We start from the raw sequence: 16,850 nt of genomic DNA, 5'->3' as shown, positions 1-16,850 counted from the left end.
GCATTGATTGAAATTAATTGATGAAAATGATAGACGACATGAATCCTTGGATTCAGAAATCACAATGAATTGCAAACAGGATAATTAAAAGACAATTCATACCTACACATATCATGTGAAATTGCAGAATGACGTAATTTTAAAGCAGCAAGTAGAAAAAAATTTCCTACAAAAGAGTGACAAACTAATAAAAATAGAAGCCAGAAAACAATAAAATTATATCTTCAGGATACCAAGGAAAAATAATTGTTAATCTAGAACTAGATATCCAACTCAGCCAACATTTTTTAAATTAAATTTATTGGGGTGACATTAGTTAGTAAAACTATATAGATTTCAAGTGTACAATTCTATAACACATCATCTATCTACTGCATTGTGTGTTCACCACCCAGAATCAGTTCTCATTCCATCACCATATATTTAACTCCCTTTATCCTCTTCAACCATTTCCTCTCCCCACTTACCATCTGGTAACCACTAAACTATTGTCGGTATCTATGAGCTGTTGTTTGTTTGATTGTTTGTCTTGTTCGTTTGCTGCTTTCAGTTTTATATCCCACGTATGACTGAAACCACATAGGTCTCGACTTTTTCTATCTGGCTTATTTTGCTTAGCATGATAATCTCAACATCCATCCATGCCATGTTGTCCCAAATGGCAGTATTTCATCTTTTCTTATGGCCAAGTAATATTCCATTGTATAGATATACCACACCTTCTTTATCCAATTATCTATTAAAGGATACTTTTATTATTTCCATGTCTTGGCCACTATGAATAATGTTGCAATGAATATAGGGGTACATATATCTTTATGGGTAAATGTTTTCAGATTTTTTTGGGTAGATACACAGAAGAGGGATTCCTGGGTCATATAGTAATTCTATTCTTAATTTTTTTTGTGAACCTCCATACTGTTTTCTACAGTGTCAGCTAACATTCTTTTTTTTTTTCTGGTTTTTCTTTCTTTCTTTGTTTTTTTATTAGTTTCAGGTGCACAAAACAATGTAATAGTTAGACATTTATCATTTATATCCCTCACAGTGTCAACCCTCCACCCTCCATCCACTATCCCTCTGACATCGCACACAGCCATTACATTTCCATTGTTTCTATTCCTAATGCTGTTCTCCGCTTCTTGTAAATTGTAATTCTTGTAAATTACTTCAGATATATGCTTAAGTTATGAAAAATATAGTGTTTAAATAATTCGTTTAAAAAGTAAAGTAAGCAAGTCTAACCAGCTCAGTGATTTTTTTCTTTAACCGCAGTAATCACTGAGGTTTATTAGTGATATGTTTTATCATATCATAAATAAAATAGTAGAAATCTTAGTCATGTAATTTACTAAAATGTGGACTTCTATTACATTTAATAGCAACTTTAAGCAAAGTTATTTTCCTAATTATATAAATGCCAAAATTGTGGAAGAAGGAATGGGCATAACACAAGGTATAACTTTAGTTATTTTCTCCTTTATAACCAAAAAAGAAAACCAAGAAAATAAGAAAAAAACCTGTGCTCAGATTTTTTAATTATCTCACTTCAAGGAATATAGAGAAAGAAAATAAAAATACTCTAAAGAAGGGCTAAAATGGAATTATATTTGAAATGGCAAATGCGGAAAAAGGAAAAGGATGAGTAAAAACATACAAGTATATTAACACTCTTGGTTGATAACTTTTTTAATTTCTCATTATTTATTCCTTTCACAAGACCAAAAACTGTCTACTATTGAAATTAAATTTATGTGTAATTGAGGTGTATTTCTTCTACTACTTAGAAGTATCAAACTCCAGTTATTAAAAATATATGTGATTAATCTACATAATAGAAACAGCCACGCCTAATTTATAGCTAGTATTATAGCTATAAATAGTTCTCATTTATTAAATTCATACTATCAATAGGCACTAAAACTAAGTTAACGTCCATAAGAGGAAGCAGAGTGGTGACTAAGAAAACCTCTGAAACTAGACCACAGGGATTCATATTTAGTTCCGACATTTACTACTTACTATCCATGTGACTTCTAGCAAGTTCTTTGTGCCTTAATTCCCACATATGCAAAATGGGTGTCATGCTATTTATACAGTTATTATGAAGATTAAATGAGTTACATGTTGCTAACGTGCTTAGAACAGCACCTCGGAGTTCTATATTAGTTACATAAATATACTTTATCTTATGAAATCCTCCCAACAGTTCTAGAAGGTATACCAGCAGTGCCAAAAAAATGTATACAAGTAGACACTTTGGTCAACGTTGCTCAAGAAGTAGTTCGCCATAATCAGAAGTATCTCGGGGTGGCCAGATGGCTCAGTTGGTTACAGCACGAGCTCTTAACAATAGGGTTGCCAGTTTGATTCCCACATGGGCCAGTGAGCTGCGCCCTTTACAACTAGATTGAAGACAACAAGCTGTGCTGAGCTGCCGGGGGGGGGGGGGGGGGGGGGGGGGGGGGGGCGGGGGGGGGGCTGGATGGCTCAGTTGGTTAGAGCACAAGCTCTCAACAACAAGGTTGCCGGTTCAACCTGTAACTAAGATTGAAAACGGCAAATAGAGTTGGAACTGAGCTGCGCCCTCTACAACTAGATTGAAGGACAATAACTTGATTTGGAGCTAATGGACCCTGGAAAACCACACTGTCCCCAAAAATTCCCCAATAAAAATTTTTTTTAAAAAAGTGTCTGGACGCTAATGGTAAACACTTTGAGCACCTCTTGTAATTGCAAAAGTTAACATAATTTGTATTCATCTTTTGTTATCAGGAATTATTGAGTATTACAAATTTAATACAGTTTACCTTTCTCAAAATGGATATACATTTTTTGGCACCCTTTGTATATATTTATCATCATTTAAATATGAGGAATCTGAAGCTCAGTTAGGAAAGGTTAAATGACTTGTCCAAGAGTATGAGTTGTTCTACTAATATGAGGCAGGATTAAGATTTGAATCAAATTTTATGACTTTAAAATTCATGTTTTTACTACTGTGTCACTTACTGCCTCATTTTCTCAAAATTTTAGCCATTTTTCTCCAAATTTTTACATACCCCATAAATAACATTCAAAATAACAATCACAGAGGACACAGTCAGAAGATGGCCGTCTATGAACCAGGAAGTGGGTCCTCATCAGACACTGAATGTGCAGGATCCCTGATCTTGGACTTGTCAGCCTCCAAAACTGTGAGAAATAAATTTCTGTTGTTTAAATCACCCAGCTTATGGTATTTTTTTGTTATAGCAGCTCAAGATAATTATGAATAATAAAAGTCATAGACAATATTAGGTGCTTTTCAAACAGCATCTCACTAAACTTTACAGGCTATTATCCTCACTTTACAAATGGGAAGCTGAGGCTCAAAGTACTTAAGTAACTTACCCAAGATTATAGAACTAGTAGGTGTCAGAAGCAGGATTTGAACTTTGATCTGTTTAACTCCAAAACCCATGTTATTTGTCTCAGCAAATCATCAGAGAAGTTGAGCCAGGCTAAGTTTTGAAGACTGGGTAAAGTTTTTGAAGCAGTGAGGAGGATGGAAAATGAAGCAGTGAGATCAGCACACACACAAAGTCATAGGGAATAAATTAGGCTTAATCAGGAAATTCCAATTGTTTCATGATTATTAGGGCACAAGGTACCCATTGAAAGTAACAAATGAAGCTAGAAAGTGAGTGTATATCTACATAATAAAGATTCTTGTGTGACTACCATATTTTGCACAATATAAGCAAAGATTATGAATTATTTTACAGTTTAATACATTTTAAAGAAATTGTTTCTCTGCATGGGAGAAATACTTTGAGCAGGGTCTCACACGTATGGTTCAGAGATGAGAAGTCACCTGATTTTCAACTACTATGCAAGACCTCAAGGAAAACATAGCAAAGCTTTCTGAATTTTAGCTCCTTATGAGCCATCAAAAACACAAATACCTCTTACTTTTGACCTCTTTCTTCTTCAAGTGAGCATTAGGCAAGGAAAAAAGGTCCTTACAGAAGACAGATAGTAAATTATTGAAGGCATATATAAAACTTATTCATGTGAGAAGTCGGCCCTTGACATATTGTATCCTTCTTTTTTGAAAATCAACTAGTATTTCTTTTCAAATAAACTAACAATTAGAATCAGATTTAGAAAATGTAACATCCTGTACATCCACAATAATTGAAAACGGGGTCTTGAAGAGATATTTGCACACCTATGTTCATTGCAGCATTATGCACAATAGCCAAGAGGAGGGAGCAATTTAAATGTCCACTGGCAGATGAATGGACAAACAAAATGTGATACAGATATACAATGGACTATTATGCTGCCTTAAACAAGAAGAAAATCCTGGCGTATTCTACAAAATAAATGACATTTGATAAGTGAAATAAGCCAGTCACAAAAATACAATTACTGTATGATTTCATTTATATGAGTTATCTAGAGTAGTCAAATTTATAGAGACAGAAGGTAGAATGATGGTTGTCAGGAGCTGGACAGGGAAGAGGGAGCTGTAATTCAGTGGGTGTAGGTTTTCAGTTTTACAGGATGAAAAAGTTTAAAAGATCTGTGACACAGCAAAGTACATATAGTTAACATTATTGTACTGTACATTTAAAAATGATCAAGATGGTAAATGTTATGTTGTACACCTAGGAAGCATAAAACTGGAACTTCTCATTGGAAGAAATGGAAAGAGCTAATGCCAGCAAAATAGAATCAGAACCACATCTCAAGGCACAATTTTGTTTTTCACACATGATCTATCATACTCCTGAACCTGATTTTAAACCACATTCATAAAACGTGGCAAAGAACGGTGAAGGTTGCCACATGGGAAAGAGCTGATAATATTTTTATTTCTCTTCTGCAAGTGATATATAGTACTTATGGTTGGGAAACAATTATGGGATCCTAAATCTGATAACAGTTGATGAATCATGAAGATGTACATTTCTAGTCATTTAATATATACTATTAGGAATTGAAATTGTGTTATAGTTAGTTTACTTGTTTGATCAAGCCATCAAAGATTCATGAAGATAAACAGCATTGCTTTTATTTCATTACAAGTGTCTTTCTCTAGTCTAATCTTCTCTTTTGATTCCCCAGAAAAAAATGTCATTAAGTTATATAATGTCTTCTCATTGCTTCCATTAAATGAAGAATCAAGTATCACAGATCATATATAAGAACAGATAATCAAAATAAGAGGTTTTTTAAAATATAAAGGTCTATTATATTAAATGCATACCTGTTTATTCATACATATGTGGATTTACTCCTCACTTCCCCATGTCAGTCTTTTGTCAATAAATTGTATGAATTTATTAATCTAGAGGAATGAGTTTGTCATACACAAGATATATTCACTTTTTTGAAAAATTAACTTTTTCTTGATCAACTTTTGAAACAAAAAAATTTTTTGCTGCTAAAGAAAAGGAAGTTTGGGTTAGTGCTTACATTTTCTAAATCTGATCCTAATTGCTAGTTTTAATTTGCATTCCTTGGATAATCAGTGATGTTGAGCATCTTTTCATGTACCTGTTGCCATCTGCATTATCTTCTTTGGAAAAACATCTATTCAGATCCTCTGCCCATTTTTTAATAGGATTGTTTGTTTTTCCTCTATAGGGTTGTATAAGTTCTTTAAAGATTTTGCATATTAGCTCTTTATCAGACATGTGATTTGCAAATATTTTCTTCCATTCAGTAGGTTGCCTTTTCATTTTATTAATGGTTTCCTTTGCTGTGCAGAGGCTTCTTAGTTTGAGTTAGTCCCACTTATTTCTTTTTGCTTTTGTTACCTTTGCTTTTGGTGTCAAATCAAAAAAAAAAAAAAATCATTGACCGCCATCTTTTATGTCAGAATTTTCCTTAGAGGTCTCATGATCTTTGGTTCTGTTCTCGTATTTAAAAGTATGAAACTAAAATACTAATTGAAAACGCTGAATATGGCTTGTCTACTTTGAGGATACTGTAAAGTGATTTGGTTGAGCTGTTTCTTTGGGGAACCCTAATGTCAATATGTCTGGGACATTCCTCTTGAGCTTGTTAGAGTCCAGGTGGATCCTCCAACATCGTGTCTGGTAGATGAAGGCCTGGCTACCAGCTTTCTAGGAGCAAAATGGAGGAAAAGAGTTGAAATCACAGCATTGTTACTGAATGCAGCTGCTTTTAATATAGTGCTTTCTGACCTTAGCTGTACCTGGGTTACCCAGTCCATAAAGATTCTGTTTAACCCTCTCCATAGAATAAAACTCCAGTCTACTGCTAGAGTAAAGGTGGGATATTTGCCTGGTTGGCTGAAGTAAAGGAGGAAGAGGATCTGGAAACATGATTGAACTTTAAAGCAATCCTGTTTAGCAGCTTGATTCTCTCTTTTCAGAGGTACCTGGTGTCTTTTCAGGATGTTTCAGTATTAATTGGGTTGATTCTCAGCTTTTGTCACTGCCAGTTTATAATTCTGTTTTCTCAGTTAGCCAAGTCACTTGATATTTTCCTTCTGCGTTTTTTGCTCACAATATTTTGTCACTGTTTTCCTCTCCCATTCTTCCCACTTTCACTTAGTTTTGGTACAGAGAAATGGTTAAAAATACACTTTGTCCTTTTAATAAGATTTTGGGAGAAAGGAAAAGTAGCTGTGTGTATTCTATCTTATAGTTTTACCTCAAGTCTCCTTATTTTACTTCATTTTTAATTATACTGCATTTTCAGAACACATCAATCAGGGTAATAAATTCTTATTACTATTATTCTACTACTAATATTCATTCTGCTACTATTATAGGTTACTAAAATTGTTAACACATGTTTTTAATCTCCTGTCCAACCTCTGAATGAGTTTCAGAAACTTTTTTTTGCTGACCTAAAGCACACTTCAGTATTCTTAAATTTATATAACAAAATCTATTTATTGAATCAATATTGTCTAATCATTTAATATGTGCCAGAATCTGTATGAGGTCATGGGGATACTGAATTAAAATATACACTGTCTTCTAGGATTTCATATTTTAAGGGGAAATGATATACAACTACGTATTTTTTGAAATGTTATACCATAAGTAGGCTTAGTATTCTAAGGAATGTAGAAATGACTACCTAATCCCACTAACTGATGCTTAAATTGAATCCTACAGCACAAATAGGATTATCAAAGTGAATAAGAAGAGCATTCCAGGCAAGTGGCACAAAAGCATGATGGTATCAATGACTTCAAAGGATATAAATCCCTACTCTTTTTAACTTGACAGGTTTTGGGGGTTTCATTTTTTAACACATCTCAAAATATTACAACATTCTGGTGAGGAAAGCATTAATATTACTGCTTTGACTATAATTTTTTATATAAGGAATGAAGATGCAGTCAAAATTTATCGTGGGCCAATGGCAGAGCTAGAACTAGAAGTAAAATTTGTTTTTCTGATTGCCATCTGAATGGTCATCATTGAATAATTCCAACTCTACATTCTGAAACTGTTAATCCCTCAGCTGCCTGATTTTTCTCAGTATTGCGTATAATTGCAGTAATAATAACTAACATTCATTGTAAGGTTTACAATATGCCAGGCACAGTGCTAGAACTTTACACATAATCACTTATTAAAAATCTTCAAAACAAATGAGTATTCTGAGACTTAAAGAGGCCAAGAGACTTTCCCAGGAACCCTCAGCTGCTAAGAGGAAGAGACTGAGTTTAAAGGCAGGTCCATACTCTAAACCAATATCTACCTTACAGAAGTATTATATTAGTTAAGCATAAAATCTGAAGTTCCTTAATTTAACTTTAAAACACTTCAGAGTCTGGTCCAAGTCAGTTAATATGAATTCCTAATGATTACCTAAGTGACCGAAGCCACATTTTTTCCATGGACATTTCATGCTCATTCCCAATTTTGTTATTCAACAAAAAAAATCTGTTAAATATTCACACCATTAAATTAATAGGATTTAATTAGGTGTATTCTTTATTATTTCTCAGGAATAGTAACTCATCTTTCCTGCATATTATTTCCCTTTACTTTTATTTATTTGAGTAACTGTGCAATGCAAAGGTGTCTCTTCTCTCACATCCAGAAATGTGAGTGTGCATAAATGTACTTTATAATATCAGTAACTAGATTCATTATCTAATCTTGAATTCATATTCAATTCCCCTTATTATATGGTATTTCCATAATACTTCAAATATTTTTGTCAGTCTGACAGCATCCAACATTGATTATAAAAGTTAAGATGTTAATTTAAAAACATTATTAATTTTCCAGACTAAATAACACCAGGCTCCCTTAGAGTCATGCCGTGGTCAGAGGGCCTTGGACAGCTACTGCTTCAATCTCAGCACGGCCTCCTTTCAGCAAAGCAGCAACCTGCTAAGCAGCTCTTGCAGGAAAATTACTCTTGAAATGCTGTTTGTAGATTTCATTGACAGTACTGAAGTCATTTATGTCAGCCAGCAAAACGGTTGTTTTTACCACATTAGTGAAGTCACAGCCTGTAGCTTTCAGAATTTCACCCATGTTTTTAAGAGCTTGTTTAGCTTCCTCTGTTACCCCTCCTGGCACAAGTTGTCCACTTGAAGGGTCCATGCCTATCTGGCCTGAAATGTAAATGGTCCTGTCGACTAACACAGCTTGACTGTAGGGACCAATGGCCCCTGGGGATTTCGTGGTGCTGATCACGTTTCTGATCAAGGATGACATAGCTAATCTTTTTCCTTTGAGGCCTCTTGGAGAGAACTATCCGGTACACTACCTCTGCTCACGACTGAGATAGCTAAGTTTAAGTGGCACTTTCTCATTCCTCAAAAAGTTATAGAATTACCATATGACCCAGTAATCCCTCCTCTAGGTAATATACAAAGAAAATAAAATTACTATCTCAAAGAGATATCTGCACTCCCATGTTAATGGCCACATTATTCACAATATCCAAAATATGGAAAAAATAAAAATATGGAAAAAAGCCTGTCAATGGATAAATGGATAAAATTGATACAATATTACTCAGCCATGAGTATAAAGGTAATCCTGTCATTTGCGACAGCACGGATAGATCTTGAGGGCATTATGCTAAGGGAAATAAGTCAGGCAGAGAAAGACAAATATTGTATGTTCTCACTGATCTGACTTTGAAAATTATCTTAAAAGTAATGAGGAATCTTAGAATGAGTTTAAGTAGTGAAACACATGTTTCTGCTTTCCGTTTCAGAAAGAATACTATGGCAGCTAAGAGGTCAGTAGGTTACTTTTGGGATGGGTAATGAGAAGAAAAAGAAATGCCAATTAAGAAATGATTACAGTAGTCCATCTGAAAAATGAATGTGAACTCATACTGAGGTCAAGACCACGGAGAATGGAAAGAAGGGATAAACGTTGAACTCCTCAGGAGAAACAATCTACATAACTTGGTGAGTAATTGGATCTAAGATTGCAATAAAGAAGTTGAAAATGATTATCAGGTCATCATGCTAGGAAAGACAAAGAGATTTTTAAAAAGAAAACATTAAGTTTAATTTGGGACATACCAAGTTTGAGACATTTATAAAATAAATGAGCAGAGATGTCTAACAAGATGCAATGTTTGGAACACTAGACAGGAGTTAAGATGTAGATTTGATAATAGATTTAGAATTCTTCACCATGTAAAGCAGCAGTTCTCTATTCTGGCTGCCCATCAGATTCACTTGAAAAACTTTTTGTAAATATAGGGTTTTATGTCCATAGACATTATTTAGTATTTCTGAGAAAGTTTGGGGCATCGATGTTTTTTAAAAGCTAAATATGTGATTCTGATGTACAGTCACAATTAAGAATCACTGGTGGGTAATTTAAATCATGAGTATAAATTAGACTTGTGGTTTTCAAACAGCATTGTACCAATTAAGGGACATTGAGGAGAAATTATCAGAAAGATTATTATAATAATAACAACCATAATTTATTGAGCACTTTTGGCAGGAATTGTGCTAACGACTTTACATATATTATTAGTAGTGGAAGAGAAAACAGGAAGCAAGAGTATAATGAAAGTCAATGAAAGTCATGTCATGCTTTTTCCATGAAGTCTTCCCTGGCAATTTCAATTTTAACTAACGTCTCTCATCTCAATTTGGCATTTAGAGTATACTAATTTATACACGGGTATCTATTTCAGGTGTAGATAACTCTAAGCAGTATAACATACTGGTTCAGAGCAAGAGCTCTAGAACTAGACTTCCTGGTTTGAATCCTATTTCATCCTTTCCTTTTCTGGCAATTTTGATCTTAGGCAAGCTACTTAATTTCTTTTTTAGTAATATGTATATTACTAAATTTAAGCATAATGTGTGTATATGTATATACAAACATAAGTATTAATTATGTGTGTGTATATGTATTTTCCATATATTATAATGAAAGTTCCTTGAAGGGACAGATTTGTTTTATATCGTTTGTAGCTTCCTCATTATAATTCAAAGATTAGCATATTATTATCCCCATTTTACGAGGTCTGACAATTAAGTTTGTGAACTCATCCTAGAAAAAGTGCTACATACCTCATTGTTGAATATCACTATGGTCACCTTCGAAGTACTCCTCTTGGGAAGCTATGCACTGACGCCAGTGCCTAGTCCACCCTTCAAAGTAATTTTGGAACTCTTTTTCTGGAATGACCATCAGAACTGTTATTGTATTACCCTTGATGTCCTGAATGTCATCAAAATGTCTTCCTTTCATTATTTCCTTTATCTCCAGGTAAAGAAAGAAGTCATTGGGGGCCAAATCAAGTGAGTAGGGAGGGTGGTCAAGTTATTTGTTTACTGGCTAAAAACTCCCTCACAGACAGTGCTGTGTGAGCTGGTGCATTGTCGTGATGCAAGAGCCATGAATTGTTGGCGAAAAGTTCAGGTCATCTAACTTTTCCACACAGCCTTTTCAGCACTTCCAAATAGTAAACTTGGTTAACTGTTTGTCCAATTGGCACAAATTCATAATGAATAATCTCTCTGATATCAAAAAAGGTTAACAACATCATTGCAACAAGTTCAAGAACTTACTTGTCAGACCTCATACTGATGACAATACTGATGCAAGAGAGATTAGGTAACATTTCTTGAATAAATGATACCAGTAGAGCAGAAGATATGGGATCCAAGAGCGTCCAGCTCTAGAACTCTAGCTTTTAACTACTGTGCTATACTGCCTGCCTCCATATTATTCAATAGACTCAATAAATTCTTCTTAGATTGATTAAAATTTGGGGAAAAAAAGGACAGGAATATATGGTATACATTTATATGCAGCATATTTTACAATGCACTTCATTGAAACCAGGCTGTGTTGCCTTTTGGAACAAGGAGTTTGAAAAAGGAATATTCAGTTATCTTTTTAAATTATTCTTATCTATATTCCTGTATTATCATTTTTTAAAAAGGCTTAGGTGGGGAAAGGATCATTTCACTAAAGCCTTCTATCTCCTTTCTAAAGAAAAAATGTTTAAATGTTTAAAAGTATTAAAACAATCCACAGCCCAGGGATCTCCAAGGTTTCTCCCAGGAATGACTCTGTGATTCAAAACATGTGCTGAAAATTTGTGAGGTTCCTACCACATACTCGCATGTATGGCTCTTTCCCAGGCAATGTGAAGTCACAAGGATTAATAAGAATGACCTTACAAGAACTTCTAGAAAATGGGGTTTTTTAATAAGGCAGACTTCTACAGGAAGAAACAGTATTCTCTATTATATAGGTCTGCTATTACTCTAAATATAGAGCCAGAAGAACAAGTGTATCTGATTTTATTTTTATTCATACTTGTGGAATTCTATACGTTTTAATTCTGACATACTTTATATGGATAATGTACTAAATGAGAGTATTCAATTCCATATGGATAATGTACTAAATGAGAGTATTCAATTCCAATTTTTGTACAATTCCTATGTACAAATATCATCTTTCTGGACCTGGTAACAAAAGTCACATCCCAGCTGTCACATCTAAAGGAAATCTGCTCTTGGATGTCTCCCAGCTTTTTAACTAACCTCAAGCAACACTGAAATGCTTCTAGTGTATGGAGTAGATTTAAAGGTCATATTAAAAGTATTAGCAATGACGATTTACTTTATCATTTCTAAATGAACAAAGATCAAAGCTAAAATACCCCTGTGACTTCCATGATTATAAATAGCAATTTCTATTTTCAATTTTCCCTAAGACAAAGTCCTTATTATCCAAATATTCACCATAGTAACATGCATATTCATTGTATTAAAATGATCCCTCTGGATTGTCCTTGGTCTAGGAAATGTCAAAAATAAAGCCAAAGCTAAATCAGATTACCTACCAATAAAATAGAGTTTACATCAGGGACATGCAGGAGGTCTCTTAGGATCTGAAATCTAGGCCTTCTGAGTGGTTGCGGATAGACTGAGAAATGCTCTCACGTGCAATTTTGATAGAGAATTTTATTAAAATCCTTCATTTTGTTTCTACCCCCTACCTTGTTTGCTAACTACTAAATCTACTCAGGAATTTAATTTTCATTTCCAAAGTCTCAGGAGTGTTAGAGCTCTGAAAATGACTGTAAAATATAGGTAGTGCTCTTTTGTTTTTCATTTTATTTTCTCCCAAGAATAAGTAGATCAACACAGAAATGTTTTAGATTAGAAATCATAATCTAACATTTAAGACTCTCCACTATCTGGTCTCAACAAACCTTTCCTGGGATAATCTAAATTACCCCAGCAGGCAATAGCCAAAAATGAACTATTTTATAAAACTCCAACATCGTATTTGCTTTCCACCTCCCTACCTTTGTGCATGTGGCTTCCTCTGCCTGAAATGCCCTTTCTCCCATCTTGGCCAGTCTTTAAGGTCTACCTCAAATGCTTCCACGCTTCCCTAACTCCCCACCTAGCTTCTCCTCTCCTCTCCCCACTCAGCTTGAAATATTCTGCCCTTTGACTCACAGAAGAATAATTTGTGCTTCTTTCCTCTCTCTTTTGACTCTCTATGGCACTCACTACTTTCCACATTCTGTTATACTCACCTGTGTGTAAGGTTTGTGACTCACTACCTGTGACTTCCTGAAGGAAGAGAACCCGTTGGTCTTTACATTCTTGCCCACTGCTATGCTTAACAGAGCACTGTAAGGTTTTCTATGTTTGTTTGTGTGTTTAAACAAACTGCATATGCTGACGCTTGACCCTGCGTCAATGTTGGAGAAAATAGCTGCACATTGACCAAATTGCTCAAGAAAAGATAACTAAAATGCAAAGATGTCACAAAACGTAATACTTAAGCATTTAGATTGCCTCCAAATGTCAGATTACTCATTTATACGTCGGGGCTTCACAATTTTTAAGCAAATAGATGTTTTTACATTAAATAAACACAGCAATTCAAAATATTATACTCTACCAAAGAAAAACTTGAATGTTCTATTCACATACAGTATTGCATTTATAACATGTTTCATCTTATTCGTTCATGTAGAATAAAAATATTCATTAAAAAATAAAATTACTAAAACAAGTTGTATTTAACTTTGAATGAAGCTTTTGGTCCTGGATATTTTTCATGATTTAAAAAATAACTCAAATTGGAAAAAAAAAAGAAAAGAAAGAAAGAAAAAAACCCAAATCATGAAATCTAAGCTATATAACTTGTCTTTATTATTTTCTTTAAACCTTGATATTTACTCCTTATTTTTAACCTTCAAGTATAACTAATAATGACCCAACATTGCTGCTAAATTTGTCCAAAGACCCAGTAATCTTTTCGTCATAAATATAGTTGGTAAAATATAGGAAAGCAAAGTACTTATGCACATAAAATCCTAATAGAAGTTTAAATCAGCCTACCGTGTTTCCCCAAAAATAAGATCTAGACAGACCATGAGCTCTAATGCGTCTTTTGGAACAAAAATTAATATGACTCGGTCTTATTTTAAGACTTGGTATTATATTATATTAATTATATTAATTATATTAATTATATTATATTATACTATAGTATACTATAGTATATTATACCAGGTATTATATTACATTACATTACATTATATTACATTACATTACATTATAGAATATTATACCAGATCTTATATAAGATAACATATATTATCTTATATTCTAATATATAAAGATATATTAGAATATAAGATAATATAATACAATATAATATAAATAGTATAATACAGGGTCATATTATTTTTTGCTCCAAAAGACACATTAGAGCTGCTGGTCCAGCCAGGTCTTATTTTTGGGGAAACACGGTAGTAAGCAGATGCAAAAAAACTTCAAATACAAAAGTTTTCATCAAGTCACAATTCTTATAATCAGTAAAGATTAGAATTTAATGAGAGGTAGCATGGTTTTGCTTGAATTTTTTATAACCATCTTTATTTCAGTGTACCATATGTTTTTTGACTGAATTCTTATTTGATAAGGAGAATTAGGGAGAGGGAACAAAACAAAACTGCATGATTACCATTACCAACACTTGCCAACAGCCCATTCTAGCTCTTAGAATGTACCGTATTTGCCGGCGTATAAGACGATTTTTTGGCCCCGAAAAATATGCCTCCAAGTGGGGGGGTCGTCTTATACGCCAGGTACACTTCAGATAGACTGCCCATAGTGCTTGCCCCGTGCCATAGTGGCCTCCCGATGCCCGCCCACTTCATTCCACATACCGTTCAGGCATCAGCAGCGCTGCTGGGTGTATGCTCGGCTGTTATGCGATTTTGCTGTTATGCGATTTTACCACACTCGCAAAATCGCACACAGCCGAGCATACACCCAGTATGATAGCGCAAAATCGCGAATCGCGATACCATACTGGGTGTATGGTCGGCTGTGTGCGATTTTGCGAGTGTGGTAAATTCGGGTTACCGTATATTTCTTTACATATGCATTGAAGATTCGCGATTTTGCGCTATCATGGTGCCTGTTAGAATGTTGAAGAGCTCGCACTTATGCACTAGTTAGGTCCCAGGGAGATGCTGATGCAAGGGTGGACCAGACTGCTATAGTGACAGGGCAGGCAAACAGGGAGCAGGGACCAATCAAATCAGGCTTTGTATACAGCCAACAGCCAACCACAATACTGCACCATTGTACAGTACAGCATAGAAAATGTCGACCAGTCAAACCCCTATCATCCCTATCATGGCACCAGCCAAAAGAAAGAAGTATGATGCAAATTTTAAACTGAAAGTTATTTGGTGTGTGGAAGGTGTGCGGAAGAGGGGGTAGTCTTATACGGCGAGTATATAACAAACTCTGTATTTTGAGTGGAAATGTTAGGGGGTCGTCTTATACGCCCAGTCGTCTTATACGCCCAGTCGTCTTATACGCCGGCAAATACGGTATATGATAATGTCCATCAACAAATAATGTTGGCATTAATGTGCTTGGTATGGACCAGGTACTCTTACAAGTGCCTTATATATATTAACTCACTTGATCTTCACAACAACTCTTTGAGGTAGAGTTGCCATTACCATCCTTATATTTACAAATGAGGAAATTGATACCCAGCAAGGAGAAGTAACTTGTCCAAGATCATACAACCGGTAAGTGGTACATCCAAGTGTGAACCCAGTGAATGAATACTTAACACCATGCTATACAAACCAGGAGAATTTGCAAAGCAATTTGCAAAGCTCTAATACAAGAAAATAGGCACTTTGTGGGTACTGTTTGGGCAGCATGCCCCAATTTAGGGTTCTGAGGAAACAAGTGTTTTGCATATACTCTATCCACCTCCCCGCTACTTTCAGCCAGCATGCAGGTACAAAACAGTACAGAGTAGTGCCTGGATGCCTATCAGCCAGCTGGCTAGGGCTACTTCCTTCCGAGTTCTTCCCAGGCCCCTTTCTCCGGGCCTGACGTGAATCCTATCTCTCCACCCCATTTTATAAAAAGGACTCCGCAAATGACCTAGTTAGCATCAAACACTCCCAAACTTGCTGCTCTTTATTTCCAAGGTTTAATCTCTGGGAAGTCAAAAATCCCCTTCCATAATGCATAATTAACTATGCCGAGCCTGAATTAGACTGGATTGGTCACATCCCTGTTTCGAGCTGATTCTTGGGGTCCCTGCTTCTGCCTCCTGCCAATGAGTTCAAACCATCTTTTCTCTCAAAATAAATTAACAACTATGGCTTATAAAACATACAAGGTTATTAAAACAAATTATGTATTATAAAAGAATTTAATACAGTTTTCAAAACTATAAAACACTTGATTATCTTTTGATCCAATATTTTGTTTCTCTAATACCAAGAAATTTGTATGGATGAAAAATAAGAGTTACCAGTAACTAATTCTAAGATTAATACATTTATAAATTAAATTAAAACTGACTGTAGCAACCCACCTTTGAAAAGTCAGTTCAAAATGTGAGCATAGCTCGTGTACATTTTCTCATAATCTCCTTGAAAGCAGGAAACAACATTTTCTTTTCTGTGTTCCTCACAACACCAAATACCATACTGTACAAATAATCAATTTTCACATATATTTCTTGAATTGAAAGTTACTCAAATAGTTGCTTATAGACAGTTTACCTACAGAAACCACTGATGTGTAATGAAATGCATGTATAAAATGATACAGAGGCAACCATTGTAAAAAGAAGATGATCAGTTATTACTGGGCAGATTTACAATCAATTTCACCAATTCAAAAGGTCAAGATCATCTTGCTGCACAGGAGAAAATGGTTGACATTACACCTAAATGTCCGTGATGTTCTAACCAGTCTTTACTTTTTAATGTAATGTATTTGGGCATAGTTACAAAGATAAATCTTTTCTATAAGTAAAAGAAATAACAATTCCAAGACAATTTTTTCC

At 34.7% G+C, this 16,850-nt stretch overlaps 2 protein-coding genes across 15 annotated transcripts in view; both read right to left on the bottom strand.

Moving 5' to 3' along the window:
* SLC4A10 (solute carrier family 4 member 10) overlaps positions 1 to 16,850 on the bottom strand; it is a 264,790-nt gene that overhangs the window by 173,751 nt on the left and 74,189 nt on the right. The gene's annotated exons all lie outside the window — the stretch shown is intronic.
* LOC308498849 (2-iminobutanoate/2-iminopropanoate deaminase-like) lies at positions 8,379 to 8,708 on the bottom strand (the record flags this gene model as incomplete). Its single annotated transcript, XM_081051582.1, has 1 exon — positions 8,379 to 8,708. The coding sequence occupies one exon, from the start codon at positions 8,706 to 8,708 to the stop codon at positions 8,379 to 8,381; it is 330 nt and encodes a 109-aa protein (XP_080907708.1).

The sequence above is a fragment of the Rhinolophus hipposideros genome, assembly GCF_964194185.1.
Source record: "Rhinolophus hipposideros genome assembly, chromosome: 6".
NCBI lineage: Eukaryota > Metazoa > Chordata > Mammalia > Chiroptera > Rhinolophidae > Rhinolophus > Rhinolophus hipposideros.
Note: the sequence above shows the minus strand (reverse complement) of the source record. Positions and strands in the feature narration are given on the sequence as shown.